The sequence below is a fragment of the Lipotes vexillifer genome, unplaced genomic scaffold, assembly GCF_000442215.2.
Source record: "Lipotes vexillifer unplaced genomic scaffold, Lipotes_vexillifer_v1.1 scaffold557, whole genome shotgun sequence".
Classification (NCBI taxonomy): domain Eukaryota; kingdom Metazoa; phylum Chordata; class Mammalia; order Artiodactyla; family Lipotidae; genus Lipotes; species Lipotes vexillifer.
In genome coordinates this window covers 361480-381051 of record NW_006789913.1, presented here as the reverse complement: position 1 = coordinate 381051, position 19572 = coordinate 361480, and the positions used below count along the sequence as shown (strand labels likewise).

The 19572-nt window shown below is 48.8% G+C and overlaps 3 protein-coding genes across 11 annotated transcripts in view; 1 reads left to right on the top strand and 2 right to left on the bottom strand.

Annotated features, from left to right (window-relative positions):
- LAMTOR1 (late endosomal/lysosomal adaptor, MAPK and MTOR activator 1) overlaps positions 1-41 on the bottom strand; it is a 7347-nt gene extending 7306 nt beyond the window's left edge. The window contains exon 1 of the mRNA XM_007463026.1: positions 2-41. Coding sequence (XP_007463088.1) covers positions 2-41 — 40 coding nt within the window. The remainder of the gene's footprint in view (position 1) is intronic.
- Positions 42-2372: 2331 nt separating this feature from the next.
- LOC103082698 (transmembrane O-methyltransferase) lies at positions 2373-4759 on the top strand. Its single transcript, XM_007463027.1, has 3 exons — positions 2373-2646; positions 3748-3944; positions 4439-4759. Exons 1-3 carry the CDS (start codon positions 2388-2390, stop codon positions 4757-4759), a joined length of 777 nt encoding a protein of 258 aa, XP_007463089.1. The 5' UTR covers positions 2373-2387.
- A 672-nt stretch (positions 4760-5431) lies between these two features.
- ANAPC15 (anaphase promoting complex subunit 15) overlaps positions 5432-19572 on the bottom strand; it is a 62058-nt gene continuing 47917 nt past the window's right edge. The window contains exons 1-6 of one of the 9 annotated variants that reach the window (XM_007463012.1): positions 8523-8651; positions 7254-7338; positions 6987-7116; positions 6409-6468; positions 5949-6086; positions 5439-5782 (exon numbers count right to left, since the gene is read on the bottom strand). In XM_007463012.1, coding sequence (XP_007463074.1) covers positions 5735-5782; positions 5949-6086; positions 6409-6468; positions 6987-7106 — 366 coding nt within the window. In that variant the 5' untranslated portion in view covers positions 7107-7116; positions 7254-7338; positions 8523-8651 and the 3' untranslated portion in view covers positions 5439-5734. Of the gene's footprint in view, positions 5795-5948; positions 6087-6408; positions 6469-6986; positions 7117-7253; positions 7339-8109; positions 8145-8522; positions 8652-19572 lie in introns of those variants that run through there. The other 8 variants (XM_007463010.1, XM_007463011.1, XM_007463016.1 and 5 more) reach the window with 8 other exon arrangements.

Sequence of the window (19572 nt, the reverse complement as noted above, 5' to 3'; positions counted from 1 at the left end):
TGCCCCGAGTCCTCGTTCTCGCTGCTGTAGCAGCTCCCCATGGCGGCGGTCGGGCCGGGCGCTCAGGCCGCGCCGAGGAGGGACGGCGTCCGTCAGGAGCCCTTCCGGTCACATGACCCGCGCCTACATCCAGCAAGTAACCACCGCCCCCGCGCCTACCCCTTCCCAGAGGAGCTTAGCCGCCGCGGCTGCCGCCGGAACCCCGGCTTTCGGCCCCGCCCCTACCGCGTGATCTTAGCCAACCAATGGGAAGGCACACACTGCGTGACAGGCCGTGAGACACGTGATGCAAGGAAAGGGAGGGGCGGATCATATGACTTCAGCCTCTTCCGGGTCTCAGCCGGAGACCTCCACTGATGGTTATAGAAGCCCACATGTTAAGTGTATTATGTGTTCCCGTGGCCGCCAGGCTACCTTTGTGGGCCAGTGAGCGAATTTATACCAACTGCCGTCATGAAATACTCTCCTAAATGCCTTTAGAGGGGCGAGTAGGATCCAGGCTCTATGCTCCAAGAGTGCACACCAATAGGCCCAGTTGCCTGGTGCCAAGGCTGGCGACATAAAGAGGGTGTGTCACCCATCCTGGACTGGGGATCTGAGACTTACTGGAAGAAGGGACCTTATACCTTCACAAACCGGAGCAGAGTGGAGCTCAATCCTGGTGGAGGAGATAGAGGCCACCTCAGTGATCTCCTTGCCCTCAGGCATTTCTCTTCAATCTTGCCTTTTTACAGCAGTCATAGTAATCTAACACACAAAGCTCACAATCAGTGCTCTTCTTAGAACCATCCCATATCTTCCCTTGGACTCAACACAAGTCCAAGTCTGTCATGCAAGATCTTACAGAGCCTGACACCCACTCCAAGCCCAGGGCAGTGGAGGAGGGGTTGGGAGAATGCCTCACCAACCACAGGGAAATACTTGGAGTTTCCTGATTGACTTTCTGGACTTTACACACATGGCCTGGCACACTGTCTCCCCACCTGGTCTGCCTGCCCAAAGTGCCTGTGTTCATGGAGCATGCCTTCTAGTGCTCACATTATATTCTCTGTTCCTGTGTCAGTCTCTTCTAACAAAGGTGGAGTTCCAGGGGGACAGGGACAGGATCCGACTCTTCTCTGTGACTCAAGCCTTGGCACTTGCTTAGAATTTGGAATTACTGAGTAACTCACAACCTGCCCATCACCTTGGCTCACACCATACCCTGTGTCCTGAACCAAGGGATTGGAGAAGAGGTCACCAGACCCAGTAGCTTTATTACCCCTCAAATCAAGACCCCGGAGTTCTGTAAGTTCTTTGAGGGCTCCTGAAGGGTAGGAGGCAGCTCCAGCTTGTCTCTGGGGTTGGTAACTTGAACTGCAGGTCTCAGGTGACAGCAGCAGCCTCAGCATCAATAATTGACAGCAAGTCCAGCCTGCCTCAGGGTTCTTCCCCACCCCAAGGACTCCCCCTCCTGTCCTATGCTCTGATCTTCCCCAAGCAGGAGCCTCCAGCCCAGGTAAGCAGGGCCCTTGAGTGTGGGTTCCCAAGCGCAACAATTCAGATTCACCGTCACTCACCTACCTATTCACCCCATTCATACACTCCTACTTTAATTTTTAGTCACCACCACCAGTGGCCTCAAAAGGGTCAGATGGTCCAGTGCATGGGAGAAGACAGGGCACTTATCCCAGACAGGGAGTGGGGGGAGTGGGGAGAAGAGGCTGAGTTGGGGGAAAGTGTGTGCTGTGTGTATATGTGAATGTAAATGTGAATGGAATGCTGAGAGAAAAGAGAGGAGGGGAGTGCAGGGGAGGGGAGATAGGACTGGAGAATAAATATACAATCAAGGACTCTTCCCACCCCCAGGGAAATGCTGACAGAGGGAGGGTCCTGGGGTGGTTTAGGATATCTCATCCTAACATGCCATGGAGTGTTTTGATTGCCTTTTACTGAGGCAGAACAGTGACAGTGAAGGGGTTCCTGACTACAAAGTTGTGCTCTTTTGCTACACAGTAATGGGTCAGAGACCAAGCAGGCAGTGGGTAAGGTGGGAGGAGAACTCAGGAAGGAACTGGTGAAAGGGGTCCCGAAGAAGAGTGACTACAGACATAAGGGAACACGGGTGGAGGGAGCAAGGTGAAGATGAACCAGGAGTAGGAAGAGATAGTTTGCGGTTGGGTGCTGAACATAAGACAGTATGTTGTCCTTGAAAGTCTTGGAATCAGACCAGCTTGGATTCAAATCCTAGTTCTTCCGTGTGACTCTGGACAAAGGACTTAACCTTTCTGAGCCACGGTGTGTAAAATATAGGGATAATTGCTACTGGTAAGGGCTGCACAAATGACAGGCAAACGACATGTGTGGATTTCTCTCCCGTCTTCCACCCCAGGGCCCAGGTAGGGACCATGTCCCCCGCCATCGCGCTGGCCTTCCTGCCACTGGTGGTGACATTGCTGGTGAGGTATCGGCACTACTTCCGACTACTGGTACGCACGGTCTTACTCCGGAGCCTCCGAGACTGCCTGTCAGGGATGCGGATTGAGGAGCGGGCCTTCAGCTATGTGCTCACCCACGCCCTGCCTGGGGACCCTGGTCATATCCTCACCACCCTGGACCACTGGAGCAGCCACTGCGAGTACCTGAGCCACATGGGGCCTGTCAAAGGTCAGTGTTCCCTAGCCTTCTGCTCCCGGAAGCACCTCCAAGATGGTGAAGGAAGATCTGGGATCTGCCGCTGCCTTACTGGGTGAATTAGGCAGGTTCTTGATTTTCTGTGGGTCTCTTTTTTCTTTTCTGGAAATGAGGGGGCTGGGCAAAGTTATACATTCATCCAGTAAAATTTATCACCACCACTTTTGTACCAGGCATGTGCTAGGTGCTGGGGGAGGAGGTAGAGGCCAGGGATGAATCAGCCAGAAAGGCTGGCCTCAAAGGGGCCATGATACAGGGGAATAACCACCTCAGCACACAACCCAAAACCTTGTAATTATCTGTGTCTGAGTCTTTCTCCCCCACCATGGAGGTTTCTCCAGCCCATTCAGGGTAGCTGTCTGGCTGGATTTGTCTGAGTCCCAGCTGTCAGCACATGTGTTTTTAGAGTCTCATTTAAGAAATTCATCCAATTCAATGGTTAGAAAGATATTCAATCAACAAATCAAGGGAGAATGAAACTAGAAGGTCTAGCAAAGATCTCTCAGGAGCCTGGACAGTGGTCTCTCGGAAGCCTAGTCTCTCTCTGGTGGTTGTTTCTGCCTGGGCCCTCCTGGAGGAAGCAACATTTGAACTGGGCCTAGAGGGATTGCTTTCGAGTTGGCCAGGTAGTTGAGGACAGAGGTGGGGGAGGACAAAGCCAGCCACATATCTAAATGTGGCATGAAGAAATGAACCAGCATGGTTGTCTCTGGGCACAGTTTGGGATGTTTGGGATGGCTGTGGTGGGAAGAATTGAGAGCTGAAACTGGAAAGGTAGGATAGGATCAGGTCCAAGAAAGTTCTGAATGTCAGGCTGAGAATCCCACGTTCAATCCCAAAGGCCTTTAGGTTCATAGGAACCAGGGAGCATTAGGGTCACTAGTGGTTGGTGTGAAGGAGGCAAGCTGAGAGGGACAGGGAGACCACTGGGGCTGCTAGGACTGTAATCCAAGAAAGAAATGAGACTCCCACTGGTTGGGGGTTGCAGTGGCAAGTGGGCATTTGAGACCCCTTTCCATGAGGGCCCCTGCATCCATCTCCCATGTCTGCTGCAATAACCATCTCCCCCCATAGGTCAGATCGTGATGCGGCTGGTGGAGGAGAAGGCCCCTGCTTGTGCACTGGAGCTGGGCACCTACTGCGGGTACTCCACACTGCTTATTGCCCGTGCCCTGCCCCCTGGGGGTCGCCTTCTCACTGTGGAGCGGGATCCACGCACAGCAGCAGTGGCTGAAAAACTCATCCGCCTGGCTGGCTTCGACGAGCGCACGGTCAGCCCCCACCTCCCCAACCCTGGTCTCTTTCCTGCCACCCCCAGCCCTGCCCTAGCCAGCTTCCCCCATGGGGGAATCCCACCTAGGAGAAGGAAACAGCTCCACTTAGGGAACTGTGAACCTGGAGAGTGTATGAGCTCTTGTTCTCCTGTTCCAAGTCACTGGCATGTATTTGCTGCTGGATGACAAAGAAGCAGTTAAGAGGAAAGTCTCTGGAGCCCAGCAAATCTGGGTCCAAACGTTAGTCTGCCTCTTGTTAGCTATGTGATCTTGGACAAAGCACCTGTCCTCTGAATCTCAGCTTCTTTACTAGCAGAATGAAAATCACAATGCTGATCCTGACCCCTTGGGTTCTGAGGCCAGGGGAAATAGGAGAACACACATGGAGACCTAGGCCAGGGCCTGGCACAAAATAAGCCAGATCCCGGTAGGGTCTGGTGTGGGAGAACAATCGCTCCCACCCTTATCTCCAACTCCTCCCACCCCCACAGGTGGAGCTCATCGTGGGTAGATCAGAGGAGGTGATCCCACGCCTAAGAACCCAGTACCAGATGAATCGGATTGACCTGGTGCTCCTGGCACACAGGCCCCGATGTTACTTGCGGGACCTGCAACTGCTGGAGGCCCATGCCCTGCTGCCAGCTGGTGCCACAGTGTTAGCTGACCACGTGCTCTTCCCTGGTGCACCCCGCTTCCTGCAGTACGCCAAGAGCTGTGGCCGCTACCGCTGCCGCCTCCACCACACTGGCCTCCCTGACTTCCCTGCCATCAAGGACGGCATAGCCCAGCTCACCTACACAGGGCCTGGCTGAGGTCCAGGCCCAGGGGTACTTACTGCTGCCTCCCCCCACCCCCCAACCAAGCAAGGACCTCAGAATATCCCCTTCCCTCCCTGCTTGTGGACTGACACATACTGGGCTCAGGGCTAGGGAGGCTCTCCTCCCACCTCTGTCTCACTCTGGCTCCACACTAACCTGAGGCCTCAAGTTCTGTCAGGCTGTTTGATCCCACTGGTCCCCCTCCTTCCAGTCCAGAGTCATGGACTGACAGGCAAGAGACTTCAGCTCACAACACAGACCTGTCACTGATTTGCTGGGTTACTCCATGGGGGTCCCTGCTCTGCTCTGAGATCTAATCTGTTCTAACACCAAGGAAGTTGACTAGGAGAGCTCCAGGGGCCTCCCAGTTCTGACGCTCAGAAAGCCTGCCTCCCACCCCCCACCCCACCCCATGCCATTCCAGGTGGGATCAAAGGAAACAGTAAACACTGAGTTAGAGGCCCTGCAGGGATGGCTGGGTGCAAGCTGGGCCAGAGGAAATGGCAGTGGAGCCTGGGCCCACAGCCAGGGCTACCCTGGCCTTCCCTAGCCCCAGCCCGTGTGGCCAGGTAGATTTGCCTGAAGTCCCTTGAGAACCCTCTCCCCAAAGCTCAAGAGAAGATGCTGGATTCCTCTAGGCCCCACCAAGAAATAGGGAATAGATGTGGGGAAAAAAATCAGTCCTGTGTCTTTATTAAAGAGAGTTAGAAAGAGACTAGATCTGGCAACCAAGGGATGAGGTGCTGGCCAGAAAGGTGGGGTGGGCTCAGGCCCTGCGGATTCAAGGGCAGACTGGTGGCCTGGGAGGGGCCAAGGATACCAGCTGCTGGCAGCAGCTAAGGAGGTGCCCGAGGGTGAGCTTTCAGGCACCGGGGCAGGGGGGGGTTGGGTGATCAGCTGAGTCCGCAGGGGCTCCAGGATAGGTTGGGCGGGCCTGGAGTCATCCTGAGACCACCCTGCCTTGTCTACCTAGATCATCCACTGGTCCTGATCCTGCTCGTTGCCTTCCATGTCCACCTGGAGAGGAGGCTGGGTGTGGGTGGGGAGGGGCCTCAGCCACCCAGCCAGCCCCAGTCCCAGATCCTGCCCCTGGCTAGAACCAGGGTTTCTGTACCCGCTGGCTGCCAGTGAGGTCAGGGGTAAGGGCCCAGGAGCAGAGGCCCTGCCCCACACCCCTGCCTACCTCATTGACTTCTCCATCGTCAGGTGACTCATTGTAGTCATTCATCTCATCCATGTCCTGCATGTCCTCATCATCCTCCGAGTCCTCTTCACTGTCCTCGTCGTCGTCTTCATCTTCCTCTTCCTCGTCATCATAGTGCTGGTGAGGCAGGGAAGAGCCTATAGCCTCTACAGGTCTGCCTGGGCCAGTTCAAGGACTGGCCCACTTGGAGCCTCTCTCTGGGGACAACGAATGAGCTCCATTCCCCAGTCCTGTCCCACTTTAATCTAGCAGGCTGGTGCACGTTCTGCAGGACCTTAGTGCTGAGCCCAGTGCCCTCCCCCGTACCTCCTCTTTTCTGTCCTCCACCCAGAGCTGAGGACCACGACTGCTCTGGAGTCAGAGGCCAGACCTTCCGAATTAGAGCAGAGCCTTGGTCCACCTGGGCCCCACAGAGGCCCCACCTGCTGGAGCCACTCACCTCTGAGGCCGGCTTGCCAATAGGTACCAGGTTGTTGTCTTTCTCTGCAATGCTCTGGAGCTGTGGCCACAGGGGGAGAAGAGCAAGGCCAGGGCCCAAGCAGGGCAGTCAGGGGCATGGCACTCACCTGCCCTGCCCCCAGGAAGACCCCCAGCTGTGAAGGAGAAGCGTCCTTCCAGCTCTCTGGAAGATTCAATCCCTTTCTCTCCTGTCATCTGCCACTTACTTATGAGCTTGATCCAACTACGTGAACTCTCTGGTCCTTGGTTTCCTCATAAGCTTATGGTGAGGATGAAGTGAGACTATCAGCCTAGAACATGACATCTGCTAGGTCCTCAATAAACAGTCAAAATTATTATTTTCTATGCTTTAGGGAAAAGAGCCTGGGCTCCAACCTGGCCTAGAGCTCCCACGGTCCCCTGGCAAATTAGGGTAACACAAAGGTGAGAACCTAGGCCCCCAGCTCAGGACAAAAAGCTCCCCCAGGGCAGGTCTCCAGAGTAGGTCTGGGTCAACGCCAGTGAAGGGGGGTGGGGCACCTGACTGAAGCTCCACCGCTGTGCTATGTCCTCACTCACCCAGGCCTGATGCTGCTGTTCTTGCTGCTGCAGCTCTGTCTCCTCCACACAGGGTCGATCCAGATTAAACCACAGTGTCTCAGTCACACGGGGGAAGAGTGAGGGAAACAAGGTGGACATGGCTCCTAGACTGAGGAAAAGCGTCAGGTGAATCCAGCTCTCAGATGTGTTTGGTTTTAGTTTTTATTTGGTTACATTTTGATTTGGGGATTGCGTAGTGTGGAAGGTAGCAGGAAAGTACCCCTTCCCTGTGGGAATCAGACAGACCTGGGTTTGAGTCCTGGCTCCACCGCTTACTAGCTGTTTGACCTTGGCCAAGTCACTTAACCTCTCTGAGCCTCAGTTTCCTCATCTGTAAAACAGGGACAGTAACAATTATGCCACCCTCATAGTTATTCTGATAATTAAGTAACTTACTTTATGGGTAAGTAAAGCTGTCTGTAAGCTGTTCAAGGAGGGAAGAGAATGGAAGCCAAATGTAGAGAGAGGAAACCAGAATGCAGACTGGCCTTACAAAATTAAAGACAGCAGGACTCTACTGAAACTCTCTCTACCTCTTCCAAACACTGAGACCTCCTTTCTGCTCCTCCATGCCACCCACACCATACCCACCCAGTGTCAGAAAATTTTGGACCCTGACCACCTCTATAATGAACCACAGCCAAACTGGGGGGCAGGGAGGGGAGGTGTTATCACGTGCATGTATGGCTGAGTAAGACATTCTAAAGGTATGAGTAAATGCATGAGCAGATGAAAAGACTGGATGAACTAACATGTGAGTAAGAGAACAAGTATATTCAGCTCAGATTCAGCAGCTGAGGGAGCTGAACAGGAGGTCCCAGAGAATCTGAATTAAAACCTTTCAGCTCACAGGAAAACTGAGGCCCAGCGACAGGCAACGACTGGCTCTAGGTGCCACGGTGAGTTGGGCATAGAACTCTCGCGGGGAAGAGATCCAGGCCGGGCACTAGAGGTGAGCAGGAGAAAAGGATCTACGTCTAAATTCTGCTCTTGCCCTAACGCACTTAACCAATCCGGGGCCAGCAGCTGCCCTTCCGTGGAGCTCAGCTGCCCGGCGCTTTTAAGAGGCACAACAGAAACCTCTCTCAAGTGCCATAAGCACTGAAGGGCCAGAGACCGCGGCTCCGAAAGCCCAACTCCTCACCGCAAAGCCACCGCCCATTCTCGGCTTATTATGATAATGACCGTGGAGTTGACCAACAGCAAGAAGGCATGGGCGGGATTCGGGCAGGTATTTGGGGTTGCTAACCGAGAAAGGAGCGGGGCCTGGATAAGGCCAATTAACTGGAAGAACTGTTGGGTGACAGGAAGTGACACCAATGAGTGACGGATCTTGTGCGACGGGGTGGGGCTTAGTTTCGAGGAAGCGGCCAATGAGCTGGAACTCTTTTAATGTTAAAGGGAGTGTGAACAGGCAGCTCCTGAGGAGGCGGGTCAAGGGAATGAGGTTTCTCTGGGGAAGGGAGGAAAGAAGGGGCAAAGAGACAGCAACAGCAGCCTGTCTTATGTACTTACCGCGCCGGGAGTCGGCAGGCGACGGCGACCCGGAAGCACTTTATTCTGCCTGAGCGGAAGAACCCATCAGAACCTGGGACACACCAAGCGCATGCGTCCTTGGTCTTCTTTTGTTTCCAGCTCCCGCCCACCGGACTGGAAGTGACGTTACACACGATAGTCACGTGTTGGGTGGAAATTTGGCGCGCCTGCTCTATTGGCCCCGCCTTGAGTCTCAGCCAATCGGCCTCTCCAGCCTGGACCCGCCCCAACGGCCCCATTTAGCCCCGCCTTTCTGTCCCCAGGCGGTATTTGCTTGCCAATCCCTGTTGAAAAGCACCTGGCGGCAACTAGCGTTAGTACTAGGACTGTTTGTCCTGCTGCGTCTCAGGAAAATTAGTCTGCTTCTACCCCAGAATCGCTGGGTGATTTTACGCCTCGCCCCTCCTGTTTGTCTTGTCTCCCCCTCAGTTTCCCTTTTGGGTGCATACATTCATTTATGTATTCCTTCGACAGAAATATTTGAGTCCCTACTATATTCCATATTCCAGGCCCTGCTAGAAGCTGGGGCTAAATCTAGGAACACGGTCCCCGCCCTCAAAGACCTCACAGTCCTCAAAGACCTCACAGTCCAGTGGGGAAGCCAGACTCTGGACCTGCAGTGTACTCTCTGGTCTCTTAAGACTGCCTTTCCAGTTCTGCATTCCAGATTTTGTAAGGGCTTGATTACTCAATCTCGGGCGCAGCATTCTGCTGCTGGGAAATTCAGCTGCCCCCTCCAGGACTGGGCTAAATAAGCTTACTTAGCTGTCAGCCTTGCCACATCTCTCTCCCACTCCTTTGCTGATGTCTCCGTTTTACAAACCTCTGACTCAGCTTCCCTTTCAGAGATCCTTATGCCTTCTGGCAACGAAAGTCCTTCAAACCCAACCCCCATTAAGCTCCATCACTCATCAGCCCCTTTCAAGGCCAGCAGTCATCCATAGTTCCACTCCTGCCCTGACCAAATGTGTGACCTTTAACAAATCCCTTTTCCATGTCTGGGCTCAGTTTTCTTTTCAACCAGCATCATAATCTCTGCCCAGCCTTCTTCGCATCTTGGACTGATGTGAGGATTTGATGAGATAACATACTTAAGAGGTAGTGTACTGTGCATATCGACTGTCATTGTTGACAAGCAGCTCTGGGTGTTATAAAGTTTTTCATTAAAGAGTAAAATTTGCCCCTTGGAAATGTCCACCTTTTTCTTTCATTCATTCAAGCAATATCTACTGAGTACCTTACATATGCCTGCCACTATTCTAAGTAATGGATACACAACAGTGAACAAAACAGACCAAAAAAAAAATCATGAGGAGACTCATGGTGCTTCCATTTTAATAAGAGAGATAAATAAAGAAGATAGGTAAATAAAATATATAGTTTTACGACTGCAGTAAATATTAAGGAGAAAAAATAAGTCAGAGAAGTGGGAATAAAACGTTGGTAGGGGAGACGTTTCCTTTCAGTTAGGGGGACAAGGAAGACCTTACTGGGAAGGTGACCTTTGAGTAAAAGATCTGAAGAAAAAAGAAAGGGGGCACTATTCTGATATTTAGGGAAGAACATCAGGAAAGAACAAGTGCAAAGGGCCTGGAATGGCTGGAGCATAGTGTTCTGTGGGGAGAATGGAAGAAGATGAGGATAGAGATAGGAGCCAGAGAGTACAGCTTCGCAAATCACGATAAGGACTTTGGTTTTACCCCATTTACCCCATGTTGAGGATCCCGTGAAGGGTTATGAGCAGAGGATCCACACAATCTGATTTAGATTTTAACAGAGTTACTCTGGCTGTTTTATGAAGAAAAATTCAGTGGGGTCAGTGGCAGAAGCAGAGAGACCAGTTGGAAAGACAAGGGAGGTGCTGGTTTTGGGGGGAAATACCTGGAGCTCATTTTTGAGTGTGTTGACTTTGAGATGTCCATTAGAGTAGGGTTGTTGAGGGAGCAGGAGGGCATATAAGTCTGATGGTCAAGGGAGAGATCAAGACTGGAAATATCAGTTTGAGAGTCATCAGCACATGGATGGTGTTTAAAGCCATGAGAGTGGATAAGCCCACCAAAGGAGTGAGTGTAGATGGAAAATCATTTCCTTCAAAATTCAGAATTTGAGGAAACTAGGAGAAGCAGCAAACTAATGAGAAGGAGGGCCAAGAAGATAAGCAGAAAGCTAGGTAAGTTGGGTGGTATCCTGGAAGCCAAGTAAAGAAGGGGTATCAGGAAGGAGATAGTGCTGCACTACAGTGGAGTTCTGTATAAAACTGTTTCTATTTGTTTCCTCAGCAGACCATGAGCTCCTTGAGGGCAGAGACTGAGTGGTTTCTAAGTCCCCAGAACCCACCCTTGACTTCTCCCTTCTCGATCCCTTATCTGCTCCTTCAGTGTCCCCATCAGTCACTCCCTCTGGTTCTTTTAGTTACAGGATCCCTACGTCCGGCATCCTTTGCCTCCATCCTTCCTGACAGCTCTGGCCTGATGGAAATCCCCCAGTAACCTAGAGTTTCTTACCTAGATCCTCAGCCTGGTTCAACAAGCCATGGTGAGCTTCCCTGGTGGTTCAGTGGTTAAGGATCTGCCTGACGATGCAGCGGACACGGGTTTGAGCCCTGGTCCGGGAAGATCCCACATGCTGCAGAGCAACTAAGTCCGTGCGCCACCACTACTGAGCCTGCGCTCTAGAGCCCGCAAGCCACAACTACTGAGGCCTCATGCCACAACTACTGAAGCCCGCGCACCTAGAGCCCGTGCTCCGTGACAAGAGAAGCCACCGCAATGAGAAGCCCACACACCGCAACAAAGAGTAGCCCCCGCTCACCACAACTAGAGAAAAGCCTGAGCACAGCAACGAAGACCCAACGCAGCCAAAAATAAAATTAATTAATTAAAAAAAAAAAACAAGCCATGGTGACGGGGGAAGGGGAAAAGGAAGAGGAATAAGTGGAAATTTGGGGTGATACCCTATTTTTGGCTCAGGCAACTGAGTCAGTGATGGTGCCACATTCATTATCCACCATTTATCCTTACCAAGTGCTTGAGGTTTTTTTCCTTTCATTTCAAGGATAATAAACTAAGACTCTGAGGGAATTTCCTGGTGGTCTAGTGGTAGGACTCCATGCTTTCACTGCCGAGGGCACGGTTTCAATCTCTGGTTGGGGAACTAAGATCCTGCAAGCTGCATGGAATGGCCAAATAAATAAATAAATAAAGACTCATATTCCTTAAAAATATAAAATTTAGAAAGGTTAAAAATTTGCCTCATATTCCTTCACCTGTTCCACTGTTTGGTCGACATTTATTGAGTGCCAATTGAGTGCCAGACACCTTGATAGGCCCTGGGGACAGAGAGATGAAGCAGAAATAATCCCTATCCTATAAGAGAATACAGTCTAGTGAGGACTAAGACAGTTGTAGACAATTATAGGAGAGGGTAGTAAATATTAAAATCAGTGTATACAGAGAGTGTTATAAGAACACACAGGAAAGAGAGATGAATGGATTCTGGATAAACTGAGTTTAGACTTTGTTTGAAGGAAGGAAACATTTATTTGAATGGGCCTTGAGAGATGAGTAGGGGTTTACCTAGTAGACAAGTGGGAGAAGGAGATGCACAAAAAGGCGTATTGCATGCAAAGGCATGGAGTTAAAAGCAGATGATGTATTTGGAGAACACTGAGAACCTTTTTGGGCAGAACTAAGTGTCTCGGGGTAGAGAGAGAGATGAGAAGGAACGTTAGGGGGACTCTGATGGGGTAGGGCTTTGGTGGCCCTGAGATAAAGTGGATGCGATGAGAGCCAGGCATCCTGGGACTTACCTTGGCTCTATTACTGACTTTCTGGAGACCTGAGGCAGGTCCCTCCCGCTCCCCCAGCTTTCATTTTCTCTAACATAATATCCCAACCATGTCTCCAGCTCTAGTGTGAATCCCTGGAAGGCACTTCCCTGACCTGGCCCCATCTGTCCTGAGATGTCACCTGCTTCCTCCTTGTGTTTTACCCAAGCCAGGGCCTGGGCTGAAATCAGAAGGCAGGATGGGGATTTCCCAAGTCAGAAATAAATCCAAAGCACGTAGGCTGGAGAGAGAAGTCCATGGCTCTGTGCAGAGAATTCTCCAGGATCCAGGAAGGTTTAGACCTGAGTGATGTGAATTCAATGCCAGTGAGGGCTGCTTCCACGGTCCTTGAGGAGTATGGCTGGCCCTGGTAGGGTACAGAGGGAAACGTCAGTCACCATCTCTTACGTATACTGAAGGATATTTGGTCTCCAAAGAGCTTTCACACTTGTCATTTCCTCTTATCCTCACCCCAGTCCTGGAAACCCTGCTCCCAGTTAGCCTATGAGGAACGTGAGGCTCTGGAAAGTGAAGTGGCTCGTCCGAGCTGAAGCTACAACTCAAGAAGGTCAATCTTGCATTCGCTCCACAAAGCTTTCTTATGAGCCAGTCTGTGCTTGGTGATGGGGGACCCACAAGGGAGTCAGATCTGAGTCCTCATCCCCTGGAAGCCCCCGGTCTAGTTTGGGAGGCATCAAGCAAATCATTAGGCCCTTGAGGGCAGGTCTCTGATTCATCTCTATATCCTTAGCACACAGCACAGTGCCTGGCACAGAGTAGCCACTCAAGAATTGTAAAAGATGGGCTTTTCTTTCCTTCAATCTAATGGAACTGAATTCATTAGATGTGTGTTCGTGTGACAATTGCTACACTAGAGACAGATTCTGAGAAGAGTGGGGGCAGTGAGCAGAGAAGGGTAACGTGGGTGTGGAGGTGGGGAGGGATCCTCAGGGAGATGAGACTTTGAAGGAGAAGTCAGGAAAGGACAGTCTAGACAAGAGGGGACTGCAAGTGTAAAAGCACTGAGGCCTGAAAGTGTGGTGTGCCTGGGGCATGGCCATGCTTGCGGGCCTCCTTGTGGCCATCCTGGTGATGGGCACAATGAGAGGAGACAGGATGAAAAAATGTTGCCCTTGTTAACCAAGTCCAAGCTTGTACCGCTCACTGCATGGCAGGCCAATAAATCGAGATATGAGTTGTTGGGATAAGGAATAGTGACTTTATTTGGAAAGCCAGCAGACCGAGAAGATGGTGGACTAGTGTCCCAAAGAACCATCTTACCCAAGTTAGAATTCAGGCTTCTTTTATACTAAAAGGGGAGCAGGTGTGGCTTGGTGTAGGAATCCTTTGTTCTTGCAGCTGTCCGTGTAGGTGTGGTCACAGTATTCCCATATAACTTCAACAAGATAAATGTTATCCTCTGTTCTGCACCTTTTAGTCTCTACATGAATGGAATGACACCTTAAAGTGTGGGAGCCTTGAGAACAGGCTATCCTGTATATTTCAGGTTATAGGCAACATTCTTTTACAAAAGGGGCAAAGCCAGCATAACTCAGCACAGGAAACAGCACAAAGGTCAGTGCTAAAGGAATAGATTCAATATGGAGTCAGGTTTGTTATTCTCTGTTATACCCTGTCCTCAAAGGATGACACACACCCTTGGAGAAGGATGAGGAGACATTGAGAAGGGCTTCCTTGAGCAGGAGAGACTTCAGCTGTACTTTGAACCATGCTTCAGAGTTAGAGAGTGAGAAAGGAGGAAAAAAGAAACCTTCCTGGTGGGAGGGGACTCCCTGAGCAGGCACTGGGGGTGTGTGGTGAATGAGGAGACTGCTTGGCAGGAGAGCATGGCAGGCGTGTGGAGGAGATGCTGTGAGGAGCTGGAGAGGCCCACTGGGTGGGCTGGCTGAGGGAGTACACTTTTGCTTGGGGTACAAGATTCCTCTACCTCAGGGTCATTGTAATGGAGCAAATGGGCTCATTGCCTGCTGCGCAACGGAAAGACCAAATAGCAGGCAACGGTAGTGTGCAGAGAGAAAAGGCTTTATTGCAGCCAAACTAGGAGACAGGAGGCAGTGTACAGATGTGTCTGCTCATGGGTTTTTGAGTGGGATATTTATCTTGGAAACAGGAAGTGGGGAGGCTTGGAAATGATCGGTGGAAAGTGCGTGTAAGTTTCTATGTAAGTTTCAGGAGTTTTCTGCTCAGGCAGGCCTGACTGCTTTTCCTGTCTCTTCCTGGGTGGCATGTGCAAATTGTGTGTATGTGGCTGGGGGGTGGGGGTGGGGTCTCCATATGTAACATGTAGTGGATGTTTTTTTTTTTTTTTGTCCTGCCACTGCACTGCTTGTGGCATTCTAGTTCCCCAGTCAGGGATAGAACCTGGGGCCCCCTGCAGTGGACGCATGGAGTCCTAACCACTGCACCACCAGGGAATTCCCCATGCCGTGGATTTAAAGTTCACTATCAGTCATCATTGTAGTCCTTCAATGCACCTCCCATCCTGATGCTCAGTTGGAGAGACTTCAGCAAGTTGTATCCATATCTGTAGTTTCCCTGATACTCCGAAAAAAAACAAAAGGGAAAAAAACAAAAAACAAAAAAACACTTCTGTTCTTGATGTATTATTTTGTTTCTACTTTATGGGCCTTGTAAATTACATGGCACATTTCTCAACACCTCATTTATTTTCTGGTTAGCAAACAGTCATTGAGGTCTCTCCTGGGCCTGACTCTGAGTTTAGGATGGATGCATGAGTTATAAGTGATTGCTGTGGATTCTCTTCCAAGTCCCTAGAAAGCTGGCCCCAGGAGGGGTGCTGTAACAGGGAAGAATAAACCTGACTCCATATTAGATCTGTTTCTTTTACTTTAACCTTTTATTCTACTGCTTTTGCTTTGTGTTAAGAATGTTGCCTTAAATATACAATGGAGAAAAGACAGTCTTTTCAACAAGTGGTGCTGGGAAAACTGGACAGCTACATGTAAAAAATTAAATTAGAACATTCTCTAACACCATACACAAAATAAACTCAAAATGGATCAAAGACCTAAATGTAAGGCCCGTACACTATAAAACTCTTAGAGGAAAACAGAGAGAGAACACTCTTTGACATAAATAGCAGCAAGATCTTTTTTGATTCACCTCCTAGAGTAATGAAAATAAAAACAAAAATAAACAAATAGATCTAATTAAACTTAAAAGCTTCTGCACAGCAACAGAAACCATAAAAAAAACAAAAAGACAACCCACAGAATGGGAGAAAATATTTACAAATGAATACTAACAAGGGCTTAATCTTTAAAATATACAAACAGCTCATGCAGCTCTATGTCAAAAAGACAAACAACACACTCAAAAAATGGGCAGAAGATCTGGACATTTCTCCAAAGACTACAGATGGCCCAAAATCACATGAAAAGATGCTCAACATCACTAATTATCAGAGAAATGCAAATCAAAACTATAATGAGGTATCACTGCATACCAGTCAGAATGGCCATTATCAAAAGGTCTACAAACAATAAATACTGGAGACGGTGTGGAGAAAAGGGAACCCTCCTACACTGTTGGTGGGAATGTAAATTGGTAAACCACTATGGAGAACAGTATGGAGGTTCCTTAAAAAACTAAAGCTAGAACTACCTTATGATCCAGCAATCCCACTCCTGGGCATATATCTGGAGAAAACCATAATCTGAAAAGATACATGCACCTCAATGTTCACAGCAGCACTATTTACAATAGCCAAGACATGGAAGCAACCTAAATGTCCATCAACAGAGGAATGGATAAAGAAGATGTGGTACATATATACAACGGAATATTACTCAGCCATCAAAAAGAATGAAACAATGCCATCTGCAGCAACAATGGATGGACCTAAAGATGACCATACTAAGTGAAGTAAGTCAGGCAGAGAAAGACAAATATCATATGGTATGTGGAATCTAATTTTTAAAATGATACAAATGAACTTATTTACAAAACAGAAACAGACTTACAGATATTGAAAACAAATTTATGGTTACCAAAGAAGAAATGTGGCATGGAGGACCTTGGAATGAACATACACACACTACTATGTATAAGACAGATAACCAACAAGTACCTACTACGCAGCACAGGGAACTCTATTCAATATTCTGTGATAACCTATATGAGAAAAGAATCTAAAAAAGAATGAATATATGTATATGTATAACTGAATCACTTTACTGTACAGCAGAAACTAACAGAACACTGTAAATCAAGTATACTCCAATAAAATTAAAATAAAAAATAAAAATAAATAAAAGGTGAGAGTATATGTAAAATCTAAAAAGAAATTGAAAAAAAAAAAAAAGACTAAGATCCCACAAGCCATGCAGTGCAGCCAAAAAAAAAAAAAAAGAGGAAGAAGAAAAAACCTGAACTCATAGATAGAAAGAACAGACTGGTGGTAGTCAGAGGCAGGGGGTGAGGGGTGAGTAAAATGGGTGAAGATGGTCAAAAGGTACAGACTTCCACTTATAAGATAAACAAATCATGAGGATTTAATGTATTTACAGCATTACATAGTGACTACAGTTAATAATACTGTATTGGGGACTTCCTGGTGGCGCAGTGGTTAAGAATCCACCTGCCAATGCAGGGGACATGGGTTCGAGCCTTGGTCCAGGAAGATTCCACGTGCCACGGAGCAACTAAGCCCGTGTGCCACAACTACTGAGCCCGCGCTCTAGAGCCGGCAAGCCACAACTACAGAAGTCCGCGTGCCTAGAGCCCATGCTCTGCAACAAGAGAAACCACCGCAATGAGAAGCCCACGCGCCACCACAAAGAGTAGCCCCCACTCGCCACAACTAGAGAAAGCCCGTGTGCAGCAACAAAGACCCAATGCAGCCAAAAATAAATAAATAAGATAAATAAATTTAAAAAATAATAATACTGTATTGTATATTTGAAAGTTGTTTTTAAAAGTAGATCTTAATGTTCTCATCACAAGAAAAAAAATGTGTAACTATGTTTGGTGATGGAAGTTGGCTAGATTTATTGTGGTGATCATTTTGCAATAAATACAAATACTGAATCATTATGTTGTACAACTGGTACAAATGTTATATGCCAATTATACCTCAATTAAAAAAACAAACCCAAAACAAAACAAAAAGGAATACAACGAAAGAATGTGGGGGACTGCCCTGGTGGCACAGTGGTTAAGAATCTGCCTGCCAGTGCAGGGGACACCTGTTCGAGCCCTGGTCTGGAAGATCCCACGTGCCACAGAGCAACTAAGCCTGTGTGCCACAACTACTGAGCCTGTGCTCTAGAGCCCATGTGACGCAACTACTGAGCACATGCACTGCATCTACTGAAGCTCACATGCTCGAGAGCCCATGCTCCACAACAAGAGAAGCCACCGCAATGAGGAGCCCGTGCACCGCAACGAAGAGTAGTCCCCGCTCGCTGCAACTAGAGAAAGCTCGCGCGCAGCAACGAAGATCCAATGCAGCCAAAAAAATAAATTAAAAAAAAAAAAGAATGTTGTCTATAGGATAGGCAATTCTCAAGGCTCTGACCTTTAAGGGTATAACACTCTTCCATTCATAGAGAAAAAGTTGCAGAACAGAGCATAACATTTGTCTTGTTGGAGGTTTACAGAAACATGATGATCTGACCTACATAGAGAGCTGCAAGAACAAAGGATTCCTATACCAAGAAGTCTGCAACAACCAACCACGCCTCTCCCTCACCTTGCCTTTAAACATGCCTTGCTAAATAAGTAAAATAAAAATGTCTTGCTGAAAATCTTTGGGGAGTTCAGGGTTTTGGGGGGCATGACCCACCTGTTCTCCTTGCATGGCCCTGCAATAAAAACTTTCTCTGCTCCAAACTCCAACATTTCAGTATTGTTTGGCCTCACTGTGCTTCAGGCACAGGAACATGCGTTCAGAGGCAATTTTGGCTAAGCCTGCCTAGGAGTCTGTGCCCATGGCAGGTCGACCCCGACCAGAGGTAGCCCCTTCCCTGAATCCTCAGCACCTGCCAGAGCTCATTTCCCTTCAGGGATCTTGGAGGGACTTTGCCTGACAGGGGTACAGGAACTTGCTCAGCAACAGTGCTCCAGCTAGGCCTCTACTTGCATGGTGGATTTGCATATATTTGCTTACTGTAACTAAGGGTTCCTCACTCTGATCAAAGCAAAAATAAACAAAAAGTGGGAAGAGAGGCCCTCTGTATGGGAGGCAAAGGCCAAGGGGACACAAACCTACACAAACATATACATACAGTCACCATTGCACACTCCCAGCACACACAAAGGTGCTAGGCAGAATAAAGGCCCCTGAAAGATGTCCAAATCCTAGTCCCAGAACCTGTGAACATGTTATCTTACATGGCAAAAGGGACTCTGCAGATGTGATTAAGTTTAGGGACCTTAAAATGGGGAGGATAGCCCAGGTTATCAGGTGGGCCCCATCTATTTACACGAATCCTTAAAATTAGAGAATCTTTCCCAGGAGCTTTGGTCAGAAAACAAAACAAAATAATGTGAGAAAGGAAGAAGAGACAGGGAGATGCTACGCTGCTAACTCTGGAGATGGAAGAAGGGACCATGAGTCAAGGAATGCAGGCAGCCTCTAGAAGCTGGAAAAGGCAAGGGAACCAATCTTCAGTCTAGAGCCTCCAGAAAGAAAATGTAATAAGGAAGAACAAATCTTTGGATCTGTTTCTTTTACTTTAAGCTTTGTATTCTATGGCTTTTGCTGTAAATTAATCACTAAAAGAATTTTGCCTATAGCCTGAAATATACAGGACAGCCCATTCTCAAGGGTCTGATCTTTAAAGGTACAACACTTTTAGAGATAAAAAGTTGCAGAACAGACAATAACAGTTGTCTTGTTGGAGGCTTACAGCAGCATTGTGACCAGGATTTGGACAGCTGCAAGAACAAAGGATTCCTGAACCAAGAAGTGTGCAACAACCAGCCACACCTCCTCCCCTTTTAGTATAAAAGAAGCCTGAATTCTAACTCAGGTAAGATGGTTCTTTGGGACACTAGTCCACCATCTTCTCAGTCTGCTGGCTTTCCAAATAAAGTCACTATTCCTTGCTCCAACAACTCATCTCTCCATTTATTGGCCTGCCATGCCACAAGCAGTATGAGCTTGGACTTGGTAACAGGAATACAGCCCTGCTGACACCTTGATGGTAGCCCAGTGAG